This window comes from Vigna angularis, chromosome 9 (genome assembly GCF_016808095.1).
Source record: "Vigna angularis cultivar LongXiaoDou No.4 chromosome 9, ASM1680809v1, whole genome shotgun sequence".
NCBI lineage: Eukaryota > Viridiplantae > Streptophyta > Magnoliopsida > Fabales > Fabaceae > Vigna > Vigna angularis.
The window spans coordinates 2767953-2783830 of NC_068978.1; the positions used below are offsets into that span (position 1 = coordinate 2767953).

The following is a 15878-nucleotide window of genomic DNA, read 5'->3' on the forward strand; positions in this document are numbered from 1 at the left end:
AGGAAATGCTTTTGTTACTAACATAAGAGCTTAACTTCAGCATAAGGCATGCCAAAGATCAGTACAGAAGGTCATATACATATATGACAGCAAACAATGGTAAAAAAAAAAAAGTCTAGTAGTAAAACCACAACCAGTAAATTGACCAACAACCTTAGATATGAAGACCCTATTTCTTAAAACTCTTAACAAATGATACCGAAATTAATGCAATATAATCAAACAGATACGTAATGCTAAAGTCACACTTAAATAACATGAGGTTGAGTCTGTTATTAAAAGATACAACTATGCAAGTAGAAGGAGCCACACCATGCACTTTAGATAGAGATACTGTTTGGAATTCCTCTGAAAGTTAACCCCGCATCACTCTTTGGAAGAAGCAAAGTATAAGGCAATTTAACTGGCCCAGTTCGATTTTTAAGATTTGGATCATGGTTTCTTTCTGATATTTTTTTCTCAATCTCTGCTAGCTTTTCTCCGAACCTTTTAAAGGCTTCTCTTGCCTTTGGATTTGATGTCCAATATGGATTGCCCCTCTGTCCAAGGTAGACCTCATCAGAAGCATGTCTTGACAATATTTCTATCACTGAAAGGTCAACAAGAGTTTGATACTTAGGCGTAATTGTTCTCAAATAAGCCTTTTCAGGATTCTTCTCCATCTCATCATATTCTGCTGTTCCTTTTTCCGGGATCAATCTTCTGCTAAGAGTTGGACGATTGAGGATAAATCCACCATAAGGATATTGTCCGAAATTAACCGCTGCATGAAGCGCTGAAGCAACCCATATAATGATAGTACAAGATTGAATCAGCTCTTCACGAGTGTGTACTTTAGGCCACCACGACTTTTCTTTTAAATCACCATGACCCTTCTCAACAACTTCTCTCCACCAAGCTTGGAGTTCGCGGTCTTTTTTAACCATATCATCTGTGACATAGTACAAGGAGACATATTCTTTGACCCATGTCTTGATAGCATTCCATATCTCCAATCCATCCACAGCGTAAGGGTAGTCCTTTATCACAAGACGGAGGCCGTTCGGAGAAGATGAATCCTCAATAGCCATTCCCCTTAAACATGCAAAACAAATCGTTATCAACGGCAAAAAAGTATCTTACATAGCTTTCCATTGTGAAATAGAAACAATGTGTTATAACACAGAAAAATGTTCCTTCGTGTCCATAAATTTAGTTTTTAAAAAACTGATTTAATTTCATTACATAATTCTCTCTTTATGTAAAATTTCTCCCACGATCATCTCGATTACCTCTTGATAAGATCAGCTGGCAATGCTTGTTCAGGGAATATCCAATGTTTGTAAACTGCCGAAGACATCTCCATAGCATACTTTCCACCCAAAAAGCAGTTCTCTATGGTGCCATCAGCATTAATAAGTAATTCTCGAGCAAGTGCATTGATATTCATTGTGTCACGATAGTGAGGAAATAGAAGTTTATGAACAGGGTGAAGAACACTCAGATTTCTATTTGTTGCTATGACAAAGGGCTCCATCACGGCATGAGTATTCAACCTGTGACCCCATATAATAAAAAAAAGGTTAGGAATAATTTTGTATACATATATTAAGCTTTGTGCAATGATTTCAGTGACAGAGTTCAGACCAGTGGCTTATGAGCTGATGATAACAGGAATCATTCACAACAACGTGAGCCTTGGCTAATAGCCAAATTGTACTTTCAACTCCATCGTTTGCAGGCAAGACCACTTTACTATAGGCACCCTGTTGTTGACTTGGATGTGGCAAACTTAACTCAATGGCCAATGGCTTTAAGGTACCATCGTCTTTCAAGAAAAGGATTGTCCTCGTTGCATAAGCCTTTGATGATGTATATTCATTTATCCTTCTCAAAAACGGCATGAATACGTCATGGTGATCTAGTATGAATAATCTATCACACTTAATTGCCTGTTCCACAGATACAAAATGTTAGCAACTCCAGTTTCATGATGCAGTAATGGATAACAACACTCCAAAAACAAAAAAAATTCTAACAAGTTTAACTCAATCTTACAAAAAGATTGAGTTACTTTAATTTGATGTTTTTTTTTTAAGCGGAATCATTGCCTTATCTAGTGTGAGCCCTTCGAGGTTGATCTTCAAATGTTGTTCACTGATTTTACTTGTTTGATCACCATAGACTGAGCGATCCAACTTGCTTTGTGGTGGAAATTCCTGTCATTTCATCAAACATTACTTATCAGGAAATATGAAAGAGAACAAGCTTGGTACAACTTCAACTTCAACTTCAACTTACTTGTAGGCGGCGAATCGAACAAGGATTTACACCAGCCAGCATCTCTCTCGCAAATTCATCATCAGTCATCCATGCAGATTTATTAACTGTTCCAAATAGTATACAAAAATAATTGTCAGATTTATTAAGTTTCACGTAACATGTGGCTAGCATATATAAATATTATGTGTATAATATGATATATATATATATACCTCTATTTACATGAGGTACTGAAAACTTGAGGACATTTTCACCGTCAGTGCGGAAGATCTCCTGCAGCAGAGGTAAAGAGCTAATTTTGCTGAGAGTATCAAGAGGCAGCTTAATTCCACCTTCAGAGAGGTGATGTACTTCATCAAAGCTCTCAAACTCATTCTTTGAGATATTTGAATCAAGTTGAGGTTTGAGGTGAGGCCACACGTTTCTTGATATAGATTTGATCCCAAAACAAAGGAAGTCAGATGACTTCAAGTGACCAAAATGTTCATCTCTTGGAACATAAATTTTACTGCTTCGTTTCTCACTCTTACAATCTGCCACGAATCGAATAACACCATAAATTACACCAACAAGAAGCCAAAAGTTTCTTAAGCTTTGTCTTACACAAACAAAATTGAGCTATGTTCAAGAAGTAAAAGTGAAACCTTTTTTTGTGGATTTTCTTCCGGTTCTTCCTCTTCGAGGGTAAGGATAAGTGACAGACCCTCCAAGAACTGGACGAGCCAAGTCTTCATTGCAGTCAGGATTGCCCAAATCATTGTAAACATCGTAATCGTAAACTCTATGCCATTGTCTCAGTTTCCCTTTTCCATTTCCTTTCAGAATCTGCAGTTCTGCTTCTCTGTAGCTCACCAGTGCTACTGGTGTTTCACTTGGAACATACGTCTGCAATATATATAAATAACTTAAACGTGTTGTGGTGAAGATGATTAAAAAGCTTCAATTATTTCGGAAACATTTGAAAAATGGTATTTTAATTTTATGATACATGAAAATAGTAGCTTACCTCATTGGAAAAGAAGATTCGATCCTTGTCGTAAAGATGATGATTGTAAAGCCATGAGTTGCAAACGAAGTCCAATGGTCCTTTAAGATTAGGAACATCTTCAAGAGTCAAACTGACGAGAAAGAACTCAACTAGCAGATGATTTCTTATTGTAAATGCTCCAGGAATTCCCATGTCCTCAATGTCCCAATCAAAATGAACATGAAATCCACATTCCTCCGCTGTCAAAGTTGGTATAGTGGAAATTACACCTTCCAAATAAGTCTTCTTTCCAACTTTCCCACTTCCATTTTCTGCAAACATCCATTTCATACATATTTTGTTTAATAGTGATATGTAATATAACATCTATACATACATTTTAGAATAAGTTAATTTGGTTGTTAAGAACATATTTTTTCAATGTGATGCATCTTGATAGAGAAGAAGTAATACCAGCAGCTTTGGTAGCACTGATCAAGCGAAGAGACACACATTTACCAGAGAAGGCACTGAAACTATCAATGAATGTTGAACCAACTACACTCATGGTAGTTTGAACAGCCCCTTTCACACTGGTAATGCTATTTGTGTCCAACACATTCTTGGGCTTCAACACCACCCTACCCTTCAGCTTCTTGCTTCTGTTGAACAACGCCTTCACCCCAGAATACATTTTACTCACTTCTCTCAGTTACACCAACAGTGTTTGATTTCTTCTGCCTTGCTTCGTTTCTGAGAAGAGTTAAGGTGATAACAGCTATTTATAGAGATGACTTCGAATAAAATAATCAAACCAATAATGCTCCCAGAAACATCACCTTTTGTTAGCTTTTCACAACTAGCATTACATAATACTTCCATTAAGAAACATGATATTTTTACTATGAAATTTTAGTTCTTTATGGCAGACACTAACTAATTTTATAATGGTGACATTTTTATAACAACAAACTAAATTTAATTCAAAAAGGCAAAGTTAAATTCACAATTTCTATATAGAAACATCTTCTTCCAAAAACTTGATTCGTAAGACACTTTTCTAAGAATGTTATTTTCACAACATGAAAAAATAAAACAAATTCAGCATAAGAAACTAATATTCTCAATTTAGATTCTCATGCTCTGATTACGGCGAATTCACCTTAAAGTTTATTTCTTAATATGTAATTTACACTTGAAATGAAATTTTAACGTAAAAATTGTAATAGAGATTTGGAACTAATCTCAATGTGAAATTGAGTATTTTTTTTTATTATTATTTTTATTTTTGATCTAATAAATTTAAAAGTTAACTCTGTTTTATTTATTACATAAAAAAATTTATAATTAAGATAGAGAATAACTATTGTAAAATTAATATTAGAGTAACTTAATATTTCATTATTATATTATAATATAATAAATTGGATACTACCGGCTTGAATTTAATAATATCCTATCCTAATCATTATACAACAAATTATATTAAATTCAAATACTTAATATAATTATAAAAATTAAAATATATTGCACCACAATCAATTAATTTAATTTGATTTAATTAGCTATTTGAGTCTATTGTTTTTCTTTATCCACTAGACAAGCAACTCTCGTTAATATAAGCCACACGGTATAAGAAATAGTCAACATTAAAGTCGTTTTTTAACATTTCAAAAATACATTATAAAATCACATACGAGAATCATCACATGTTAACAATATTACAGACCAGTTCTATGCTGAACGAGCTACGAATTATGGACGAACGACCTTACACAATACAGGGAATTAAAAACCATTAGACCAAACGGTGTACAAGAAAATACCCTATACCGAACGGTCTTACAAAAGGTAAAACTAGCAACAGACCGAACGTCCCTAAGGTTCGGCCTTCACTTCTGCCGCGTCTTCCAATACCTCTTCCAGCAGCTCTTCTCCTTCTACTCACATGCACACGGATGATCATTGCAACAGGACAACGACATGACGCACAACACAAACAAAAATGATAAACAGGGTAAGCGTATGTAATTTAATTTATCCAATCACATCATACAATATTCATAACAAAACCAACAATGACCACATCATAATTTATACATCCATGCATGCAAATAACGACCACTTAACTCTGACTGTACGACTGTATGAAACCAACAATAACCACTTTCTGATATATTCCTCCCTGGAATACTCGTTCATAATCACACTATTTCATTCACATCACATTTCAATTTATCCTATACTTCGTCATCAACACATTCGACTGAACTATGATCACACTCTCTCATCATCTCATAAGTTCAACTGAATTAACACTTCAATAATCAAACCACTAAGAGCTCAAAACGGACGCCACAAAGCCTAGGTCGAGTACTAAGACTCTAGGCCGAACATCTTTTAAAGACCAACACTGGTTACACTAAATACTAATGAGAAACGATGGAGTAACAGATGCTATTCAGATTGAATGAAGACTCTGATTCTAAACACAGTATTAATATATTTCAGAAAACGAGACCCAGTGCTTGGTTTAAGACCAAGCCCTGCAGAAACCAAACACTATTGAACGAGCGTTGGTCCAAGACCAAATGCTTATCATGAACGAGCGCTACTGAGACTGACCGCTTGATTCCAAACCGATCAATAATTAATAAACTCACATGAAACCAATGAATATAAATCTATACAATTAAGCCACCACATGATTCTGAAAGAAAAGAACGACGCCTATGACCTTAAGTAGTATATAACCCATTTAACTAAACTATTTAGGAAGTCTAAAGAAGAATTACAATTAGACTTAACACTCACATATACCTATCTATTATTCTAACACGATCGTTATTAACGAAATTCCCTGTATGAGAGAACCTAATATTGACGGACGCTCAAAGGGAAAGGAATGGTTAATACTACTCTCGGTCAAAGTTTAACAAATCCTATATAATATTATAGGAACTCTTAGCTTCACTCCCCAAGACATGAGACTCAGGTAAGACCAGGTACTCCCAAGAAGAACCGAACGCTCGCTAATAACGTTCGACCATACTATCACCTTTACTCAGACTACCACATTTTGAATATCAATTTCTACCTCAGCTCAATTCACAACATGCATCAGTCCTCCATCCATACTTCTAAACTAGCAGCACATACATATTTCATACCCAACCAATAATCCAAACAACATATCATGCAAACATACCAACATTCGAACAAGAATATTAATCAAATTATATAAGCTTCCATTACCTCTATATGTAACCAAACGCTCAACGACGCAGAACGTAGCTCCCCACTACCAAAGACCTAACGTTCGACAATCCCGTTTTAGGAGTACTGAACTACAAAGAAAATCAGAAACACTCAGAAAACTACCACCCACTCAGGTGACCATAACTAAAGAGTTGCATGCGGTCTAAACGAACGTGCTAAAAGAAAAAGAACTCACCAGCTCAGAATCACAAACTGATCAGTTTAACTGGAAGCTCTTGACATCGGGAGTGCTCCAGCGGTGCCTGAGAGGTGATCGGAAAAAGAAATGGTAAGGTTTTGGTAGAGAGAAGGAGGAGATTTTAGAGAGAAGAAGGAGAAAATGGCTTCAGCAGGGTGGGGAAAAAGAAAGACATGCAGAGAAGTGGCACGACATTTGAAATTTGACCTTAAATACTGTCGTCGCCCAAAACGAACGGTCACTCCCATGCAGCCACCTGTTCTCCACTAATTGAGACGCTCACTTAAATTTAACCTTAAATTGATTTATAAAGTTTGAAAATATTCCTTTCGATACATTGAGAGGTTTCTTATCCCCTGAAGAGTACAAATTATGTTATATATAATCAGATATCTTTAATATTGTTCTCTTTACGTTGATTTCACAATCTTGGCAACAATTTTCTCCATTAATCATCTAACAACATCTTTCTTTTTTAATTTATCTCCTTTATCCTTATCTCCAAATTAACTTTATTTCCTTGAAAAATTCAATAATCCAAAGAATTTGGTATCACAATTCAAATTATTAATTATAAATCAACTGTGTCTTTTTGTGTTCTTATCACGTCCAACAATTCTACAAGATTTTTAAGAGTAAAACCGTAATAAAATGTTATCAAAAATAGACAATACTTTAGATGTATGGTAATGGTTCTAACAATGTTATTCAACGGATATAAGATTGGAACATTGGTATCCACCGTGGGATAATAACGAAACATTCAATCTTTTAAACCCTCTACTAGGGATGACTAATCATTTTCTTTAGACCTCGACTGTGAGATTTATGTTTTTACCATATCTAATAGTTTCCTTTAAATGTTTATTCCTTTTAAGTATTTTTTGTTCTAGTGCATATGTTCAAAAGGCTTATTTTTTAAAAATTTATGTAATATAATTTATATATTAAAAATTTATAATAAAAATAATACTTAAATCAAAGTTTTATTTTACAAAATCAATTTTACGGAAAAGTACAAAAACAGACATGCAATAAATATTAATTTTCAATATTTTCATTCAAAATTTGATTGAAATATCATGTAACCTATATATATTTAAAAGGTTTAAACCCTTTAGTTATCCCTATTTATGTGAATTTTTCTCAGTTTGATCCCCAACTTATTAGAATCCCCAATTGAATCTTTAAAAATGCTAATTTGAATCAATTGAGCCCTTACCGTTAAATTTACTTAACGGAGTTAAATTTTTGATAAACTGAAACGTTGACATGGTCAATTTTTGCCACATCACTCCTGCCACATTAGCTCATCTTCTCCAAACAGCAAAACCCTAAGCGCACACCATCCTTTGCAATTCCTTTGGCGTAGAGAATCCCCCAACTCCTTCCTGTTCCTTCATCTCGTACACGAAAACCTCGCGCACACTGTCATTCAGCAACGACGTTCCCATCTCGGACTTCAGGTGTTTCACCAGGCCCTTCAGGTAAATCCCGGCGTAGATGAAGTTTGCGTCGAACTCGTTCCCGACGGCACTAAAGTTAGGCTAGCCGGTTTCGGTCACGACGAGGGGGATGGTCTCGTAGCTGACGACAGCGAGGGCGATGACAATGTCGACCATGACGTCGAAGAGGTTGCGGTAGCAGACGCCGATGGTGAAGTCGTTGCAGAAGTTGAAAGGGTATTCTTGGAAGAGCGCGAAGCCGAGGGGGATCTCGGGGTTCAAAGGGTAGAGGTTGTAAGGCTAGAGGTTGATCAAGAAGCAGGAATATGTATCCTGCAAGAATTGGAGGAGCGGACCGAAGAGTGTGATCCCCGGGGGTTCTTGAAACTGTGCCTTTGAGGTCGGGAACGGGGATGACAGGGCGGTGTAGAGCTCTACTGCGATGGTGGTGATTTTGACAAGGCCAGAAGAAATGAACATCTTATTTTCTTGGATGTGGGAACACTATTCAATTTCATAGAAATGTTCAGTTGCCACTATCTTGTTCATTTTTTTTAATAGTTAAATATTTTATTGTTTAGGATGCAGTGAAGAGTTGTTGAATGATAAAGAGAATCGACATTTTGTGTTTAAGGAACCTATGAGTACGTGCTCAGAACTTCTGAACAAAAATACCTTTATCACATAAAATAGAGGGGCTATCGAACTTCATCCTGAAGAAATGCTCACTTCCTCAAAAATAAGGTTACAACTTTTCCCAATTAATGAAATAACTCGCATAGGACTTGAAAAGGTCACTGGGTGGGTGATTTGTGTAGCATTTTGGCAGATTGAGAGATCTCGCCTTCAGTTGCCGGAGGCCATCGGAGATGTGCCCCACCTCTTGGGAGTGGTGGTTGGAGGAGTCGCTGGGAGCGGAGTAGGTGACGCCGATGCAGGGATGGGGAAGGGCGTGAAGGAGGAGGCAGAGAAATCAGAGAGCCACGTGTTCAAACGTTGACATATCACCTTCCAACTGTGCAAAAATTTAATTCCGTTAAGTAAATTTAACGGTAAGGGTTCAATTGATTCAAATTAGCATTTTTAAAAATTCAATTAAATATTCTAATAAGTCGGAGATCAAACTGAAAAAAAAAAACCCACATAAATAAAGATCACTAAAGGGTTTAAACCTATTTAAAACTTCGAAACATCCATTTGACTTTGAGACAAGATTAAAAATTCGTGTTCTGCATGTTCCAACATTTTCTAACTGTGTTTCCTTGTACAAGTTGTTGTGCATTCATTGTTTTGTTTCTCTTGTCTCTCACTTCTGACAATCACACGTTCATCTTTATCCTTTTTCCATATAAATATTCCATTACCATTTCAACAAAACAAAAATATATTGCAACTATAAGTAGTGAAATGGGTTGAATTAGTAATAACTAAAGTTGAGTAATTAATGTTAATAATCACTTTAAGAACAGTTGTCATTCCCTTCTAGAACAGTAGCAGTTAAATGAGAAAATGAAAATCAGTCTAAAGGAATTGAATAGAATGTATATTTAGATTAAAAACTTTGGAGAAACAATATGCCACTAAACATATTTGAATACAAAAATTACCGTAGTACAAATGAAATCGATTGAAAAGAAAATTACTGTGAATGTATAAAAGAGATAATCACTAAATACTTCAATAAAAAAAATATTATTTATATCTATTCACATTGTTTCAAAAAAAAAATTACAAGTGTTTACCTCGTGTGAAAGCATCGCAGTATTTGTGTAGTTTGTCACCTAGGACAAAATCTAAAGTTGTTAGAAACGAGAGTCTAAATCAATTACTTTTAAAATTTAGATGACTAATAAGAATCAAAATTTTGACAAAAACCAATTACAATTTTTCATTATAATAGGACAAAAATATATCTAATTTTTATTTTTTTACTAATAAAAAAGAAGTCTCAACCATAATTTATTTTCCTTTCTATTATTAAAAAATTTCGGTAAGGAAAAAAATATTAAGTAATAAAAATTATTACTATTTTGTTTTTGAAAAATACAAAAAAGAAGTTATATATATATATATATATATTAAGACTGTAAACAGAAAAGAAAGAGAACATAAAACAGTCAAAAACAAAATAAAAGATAAAAAAGAAAAAAAAAACTCATAGAACAATATGCTACACACGTACCTGAAACGCTGATATATTTATTTTGAAAATAATATAATAAAATATATTATATATGTTTATTGAAAAGTATACATTTTTAAAAACATAATAAATATATAATTTTTAGCGTGTAAATTCAAATTAAAGTCATATATATTAAAATTATGAACGTAAAAGAATAAATTATTATTATATGATATTATTGTTTTATAGATTATAAGTATTAGTAAATTATTATACAGACGGATACATTATCTAAATCGAATTATGAATGCGTCCAGAGTTTATACAATTTTGTGTAACAATCACGAGACTAAACAAAACAGATGAATCATACTTTTAAAATAGTTATAATTTTAATATGAAAAAAAAAGTAATTAACTAGGGATAAAGGGATATATATATATATATATATATATATATATATATATATATATATATATATATATATATATATATATATATATATATATATATATTAACCACTTATTGGTAAAAGAAATTCCAAAATAATTCAATGCTCTTTTTAGTTTGAGTATTATAAATACTTATTTATATTTATATATTCTATATTAATATTGCAAACATATGGTATAATATTTTTACACAAAAGTTTCACGTAAAAAATGTCATGTAGAAATAAGTTTCTTATTTTTAGTACTAAGTATGTACTATTTGACCAAATAATCTAAGCAAGTTGTATCACTGCAAATCGAACATAAAAAAATGTTGCCATAAGTTATTTTAAACGGTAACAATATACAACAGATTCTGAAATGAATAAAAAAAGTTATAATTAAAGTGTCTACATATAAGTGACATAAATTGTCAACGATTTATTTACCAACCAAGTAAACGGAAAGACCTTCGATTGTAGGTTTTCATTATTTTTAAAACAGTACCATAAAAAACGTGCCTAAATAAATTGGTCAGCGATATATTAATATTTCCCAAGCATAAAAAAATGCTCAACGAATTCAAATTTTATAGGTTTTCATTTTTGTTTCTATGAATAGTAAGTATATACTATTTGACCAAAAATGTAAGCAAGTTGTATATTTGTGTTATCATTAGGATTATAGCAAATTGAACGCACCAACAATTATGTCATATGTCATAAGTTATTTTTTAATATAATATTAAAATTATAGTTTAGAATATATGTTAAGTAGATTTCTGTTTGTTAAACATCTCATTTCATTTGTTATTAATTACTCATTAATGTTTAGTTTTATATCTTAGATGTACATATCTCAACATGAAAGAAGTGTTTTGAATGTTTTATAAGATTAATTTAGAATATATATATATATATATATACGATAACTTAGCTAGATACGATTACGGTCGAACGGCCTTACATAACAGCAGGAAAAATTTAAAACCGTACGCTAGCTACCACTAGACCGAACGGTGTACAAAATAACTTATACCGAACGGTCTTATAAAAGATAAAGCTAACAACAGACCGAACGTTCCTAAGGTTCGGCCTTCACTTCTGATGCATCTTCCAATACTTCTTCCAGCAGCTCTTCTCTTTCTGCTCACATCCACACGGATGATCATTGCAACCAGACAACGACAGGACGCACAACACAGACAAAAATGGTAAACAGGGTAAGCTTATGTAATTTAATTTATTCGATAAAAACATTCATAATTAAACTAACAACACCCAAAATCATCATTCATACATCAAGGCATGCAAATAACGACCACTTGACTCTGACTGTCCGGACTGTATGAATCTTGTGTAGCTACGACGTTCGTGCACTCGGTGATGTAGTAACTGGGATACCCTCAACAGCTACCACCCGAGGTTAGTCCGTTCCATCCAAATTAACCATAAGGACTAGGACCTCCTGCCATTCCCACACGTGACTTACTTCTCTCTACATGAGAACGAGTAATCATGGAATATCAGGATGAACGTCAGCTAAGCTTTGCCCACATTCATACTTTACAAATCAATAACCACTTTCTGAGATATTCCTCCCTGGAATACTCGTTCATAATCAAACTATTTCATTCACCTCACATTTCAAATTTTCTCATACTTCATCATTAATACATTCAACTGAAATACGATCACATTCTCTCATCATCTCATAAGTTCTACTGGAATAACACTTCTTAGAAACTAACATGACCGAGCGTTGTTTATTTACTTCAATAAACAGACCACTAAGAGTTCAAAACAGACGCCACGAAGCCTAGGCCGAGTACTATGACTCTAGGCCAAACACCTTTTAAAGACCAACACTGTTTGACACACAATACTAATACTGATGAGAAACTATGAGTAATGAACGCTATCGATTTTGGCTGAAGACCCTTATTCTAAAACGGTAATAATAGATTACTGAAAACGAGACCCAGCGCTTGGTTTAAGACTGAGCCCTGTAGAAACCGAACACTATCGAACGAGCACTGGTCCAAGACCAAGTACTTATCAGGAACGAGCGCTATTGAGATCGAACGCTATTGAGATCGAACGCCTTGTCCAAGACCGAGCACTACTGACTTACATAAAACGAATGAATATATATATATATATATATATATATATATATATATATATATATATATATATATATATATATATATATATATATATATATATATATATATATATACACACACACACACACACACACAATTGCGCCACACTTATTTTTAATGAAAAAGAACGATAACTTCTACGACCTTAAGTAGTATATAATACATTAACTAAACTGTTTAGGAAACCTAAAGAAGGACTACACTTAGGCCAAACACTCATTTATACATATCTAATATTATAACACGATCTTCATTAACGAAATCCCTTGTAGAAGAAGACTTAATATAGATGGACGCCCAAAGGAAAATTAAACGGTTAATACGAACTCTCGGTCACAGTTTACCTAATCCTATATCGTATTACAAAAAGACTCTTAGACACTATCCCTAAAGCATTAGAAATCAGGTAAGACCATGCACTCCCAAGAAGAACCGAACGCTCGCTAATGACGCTCGACCATACTATCACCTTTACTCAGAATGCTACAGTTCGAAGATCAAACCATATCTCAACTCAGTTCACAACGTATATCATTCATCCATCCACACATCCAAACAAGCAGTACAGGCATATTTCATACTCATCAAATAATCAAACAGCGTATCATTCAAACATACCAACGTTCAAAACGAGAATTTAATCAAATTATATAAGCTTCCCTTACCTCTATACGTAACCGAACGTTCAACGAGGCAGAACAGAGCTCCCCACTACCCAAGACTTTACGTTCGACAGTAACGTTTTAGGAATACTGAACCAAACAGAGAACCAGAAACACTCAGAATGATATTATTCACTCCGACGACCAGAAATAGAGGTTTGCATGCGAGAATAAACGAACGTGTGAAAGAGAAAGAAACTCACTGGCTTAGAATCACAAACTGATCGGTTTAAACGAAAGCTCTTGACGCCAGGAGTGTTCAAACGGTGCCTGAGAGGTGATCGGAAGAAGAAAATGTGAGATTTTCTTAGAGAGAAGGTGGAGATTTTAGAGAGAAGGAGGAGAAATGGTTTTCAGCAGTTTGGAGAAGAAGAAAGGCATGCAGAGAAGTGACACGACATTTGAAATTTGGCATTAAGTACTGTCGTCACCCAAACCGAACGGTCACTCTCCTGCAGCCACCTGTTTTCCACTGACTGAAGCTCTCACTCACTCCTTGGCACATGGATCCCACTACTTGGATTTTGAGTGTGTTTTAATGGGATCCGACATATATATATATATATATATATATATATATATATATATATATATTATAAATCAATTTTATAGAATTGAGTTAGATTTTTGTAAATTTTTAATTTTATTTTATTTTTAGAATTTTCTAGAAGCTAAATTCTTTTAGTTTGCTTTTCCCTCTAATATCATTAATTTATAATGAATTGCACTGGGGCATCTTTCTGTCAAATAGAACTGTGAGATGTAGGATTTCCTTAGTTTAATCCTTTTCACATGGAGAAATAGCTTGCATTCATACCTAATTAATGAAGAATAAAAAGGTTGATTTTTCAGTTTAGTCGACTTTCACTAACGGTTTAATTTTTTCTATTATTTATATTATCTTCATTATACGCAAACAGTTTTGAAATTTTTAAATTTTAGCTAGATTGTAAAAAATATTGCATTTTAGTTAATTAAGTTTGTTATTTAAAAACCTTAACTCTTAAATTCCATTTAATAATTAAACAGTAAATTTCAAGACAAAAAATAATTTTAAATCTCCCTTAATATTTTTTATTATTCCAATGTTAATGAAATATTAGATCATTTTAATAAAATAAATAATAATAATAATAATAAGCATTAAATTTTTGTTTAATAAATTTCCTGATAAGTAACTTTATGATAATTAATTTAATTTTGTATAAAAATTATAATTCAAGTTCATATTTTTAATTCAAAGTGTTTATTCAAGTTGGGGTAATTTTTTTAAGTGTTAGAAAAATAATGCCTTATATATCAATCAAGAGGGTGAATTGAATTTTACCTTAAAAAATGCTTCTTTTTAAAAGTTTTGCAAATTTGAGTTTTCTTGAAATCAATAAAACAAGTATATGAATCAATAATAAAGGAGAAAGGAGAGATAGATTAATACAATGATATATATATATACTGGTTTGGTCAAGCCTACATCGATCCAGTCTTCCTTCAACAACCTTAATTGAAAGAATTCCACTATAATGATTGAATTACAAGAATATAGAGATGTACCCTCTCTATGTATTTCTCACCCCACTCAAAATCACTTATAGTAACAAGATGTGAACACCTCACAATCTTACCAAACCAGAAAGCAATCCCAACTCTCTAAACACCTTGAGAGCAATCTCAACTCTCAATGAAGAACACCACGGTTCTCTTCTCCTGGCTAACTTGCACAGGAACACAATCCTCTTATTGTAAATGATGAATCTGATCTTCACAATAGCACACCAACAGTGCAGAATTAATCAAAACTCTTTTAGCTCAATTTTCTTGCAAGAATCTTGATGATTAACCCAAATGTGATATTTGATTTCCAAGACTTGTTCTTATATGCTCATGTAATCAATACTCAATCAAAAAGTTAGTTATGAAATTAGTAGATCAAAGATTGTATTGAAACAGTCGCAAAACAATTATTTATAGGATTTTTTAATACTGAATCACTTTAATCGACTACGTAATTAATGTAATCTGTTAAGTTTTTCTTTCTGCTTTAACAATTGTACATTTGTTTAAGATTTAACAGATTATATAGCACATATAATCGATTATGCTATTCATACAAGCCAACAACCAAAACATATACTGTTATAGACAATTAAGGCTTTAAATGAAATTGATTTTCACAAGATAAACATTTTAACCGATTAGAAAATTTATGTAATCGATTATGTTCAACACTTAAGCAAATTTTCAAATCAATTTTTATTCCAAAGATATCAATGCACTAAACAAACATATGTTGGCATAACAACGTGTTTTAATCGATTATACAACTAATCTAATTGATTATTACACACTTGTTTGTTTGTCCCTG

The 15878-nt window shown here is 33.2% G+C and overlaps 1 protein-coding gene across 1 annotated transcript; it reads right to left on the reverse strand.

Moving 5' to 3' along the window:
* Window positions 1–320: 320 nt before the first annotated feature.
* LOC108320206 (seed linoleate 9S-lipoxygenase-2) lies at window positions 321–3923 on the reverse strand. Its single transcript, XM_017551571.1, has 9 exons — window positions 3704–3923; window positions 3269–3561; window positions 2907–3147; window positions 2475–2795; window positions 2281–2366; window positions 2091–2198; window positions 1627–1931; window positions 1272–1535; window positions 321–1074 (listed from the first exon to the last, which is right to left on the reverse strand). Exons 1-9 carry the CDS (start codon window positions 3921–3923, stop codon window positions 321–323), a joined length of 2592 nt encoding a protein of 863 aa, XP_017407060.1.
* Between the last annotated feature and the right edge of the window lie 11955 nt (window positions 3924–15878).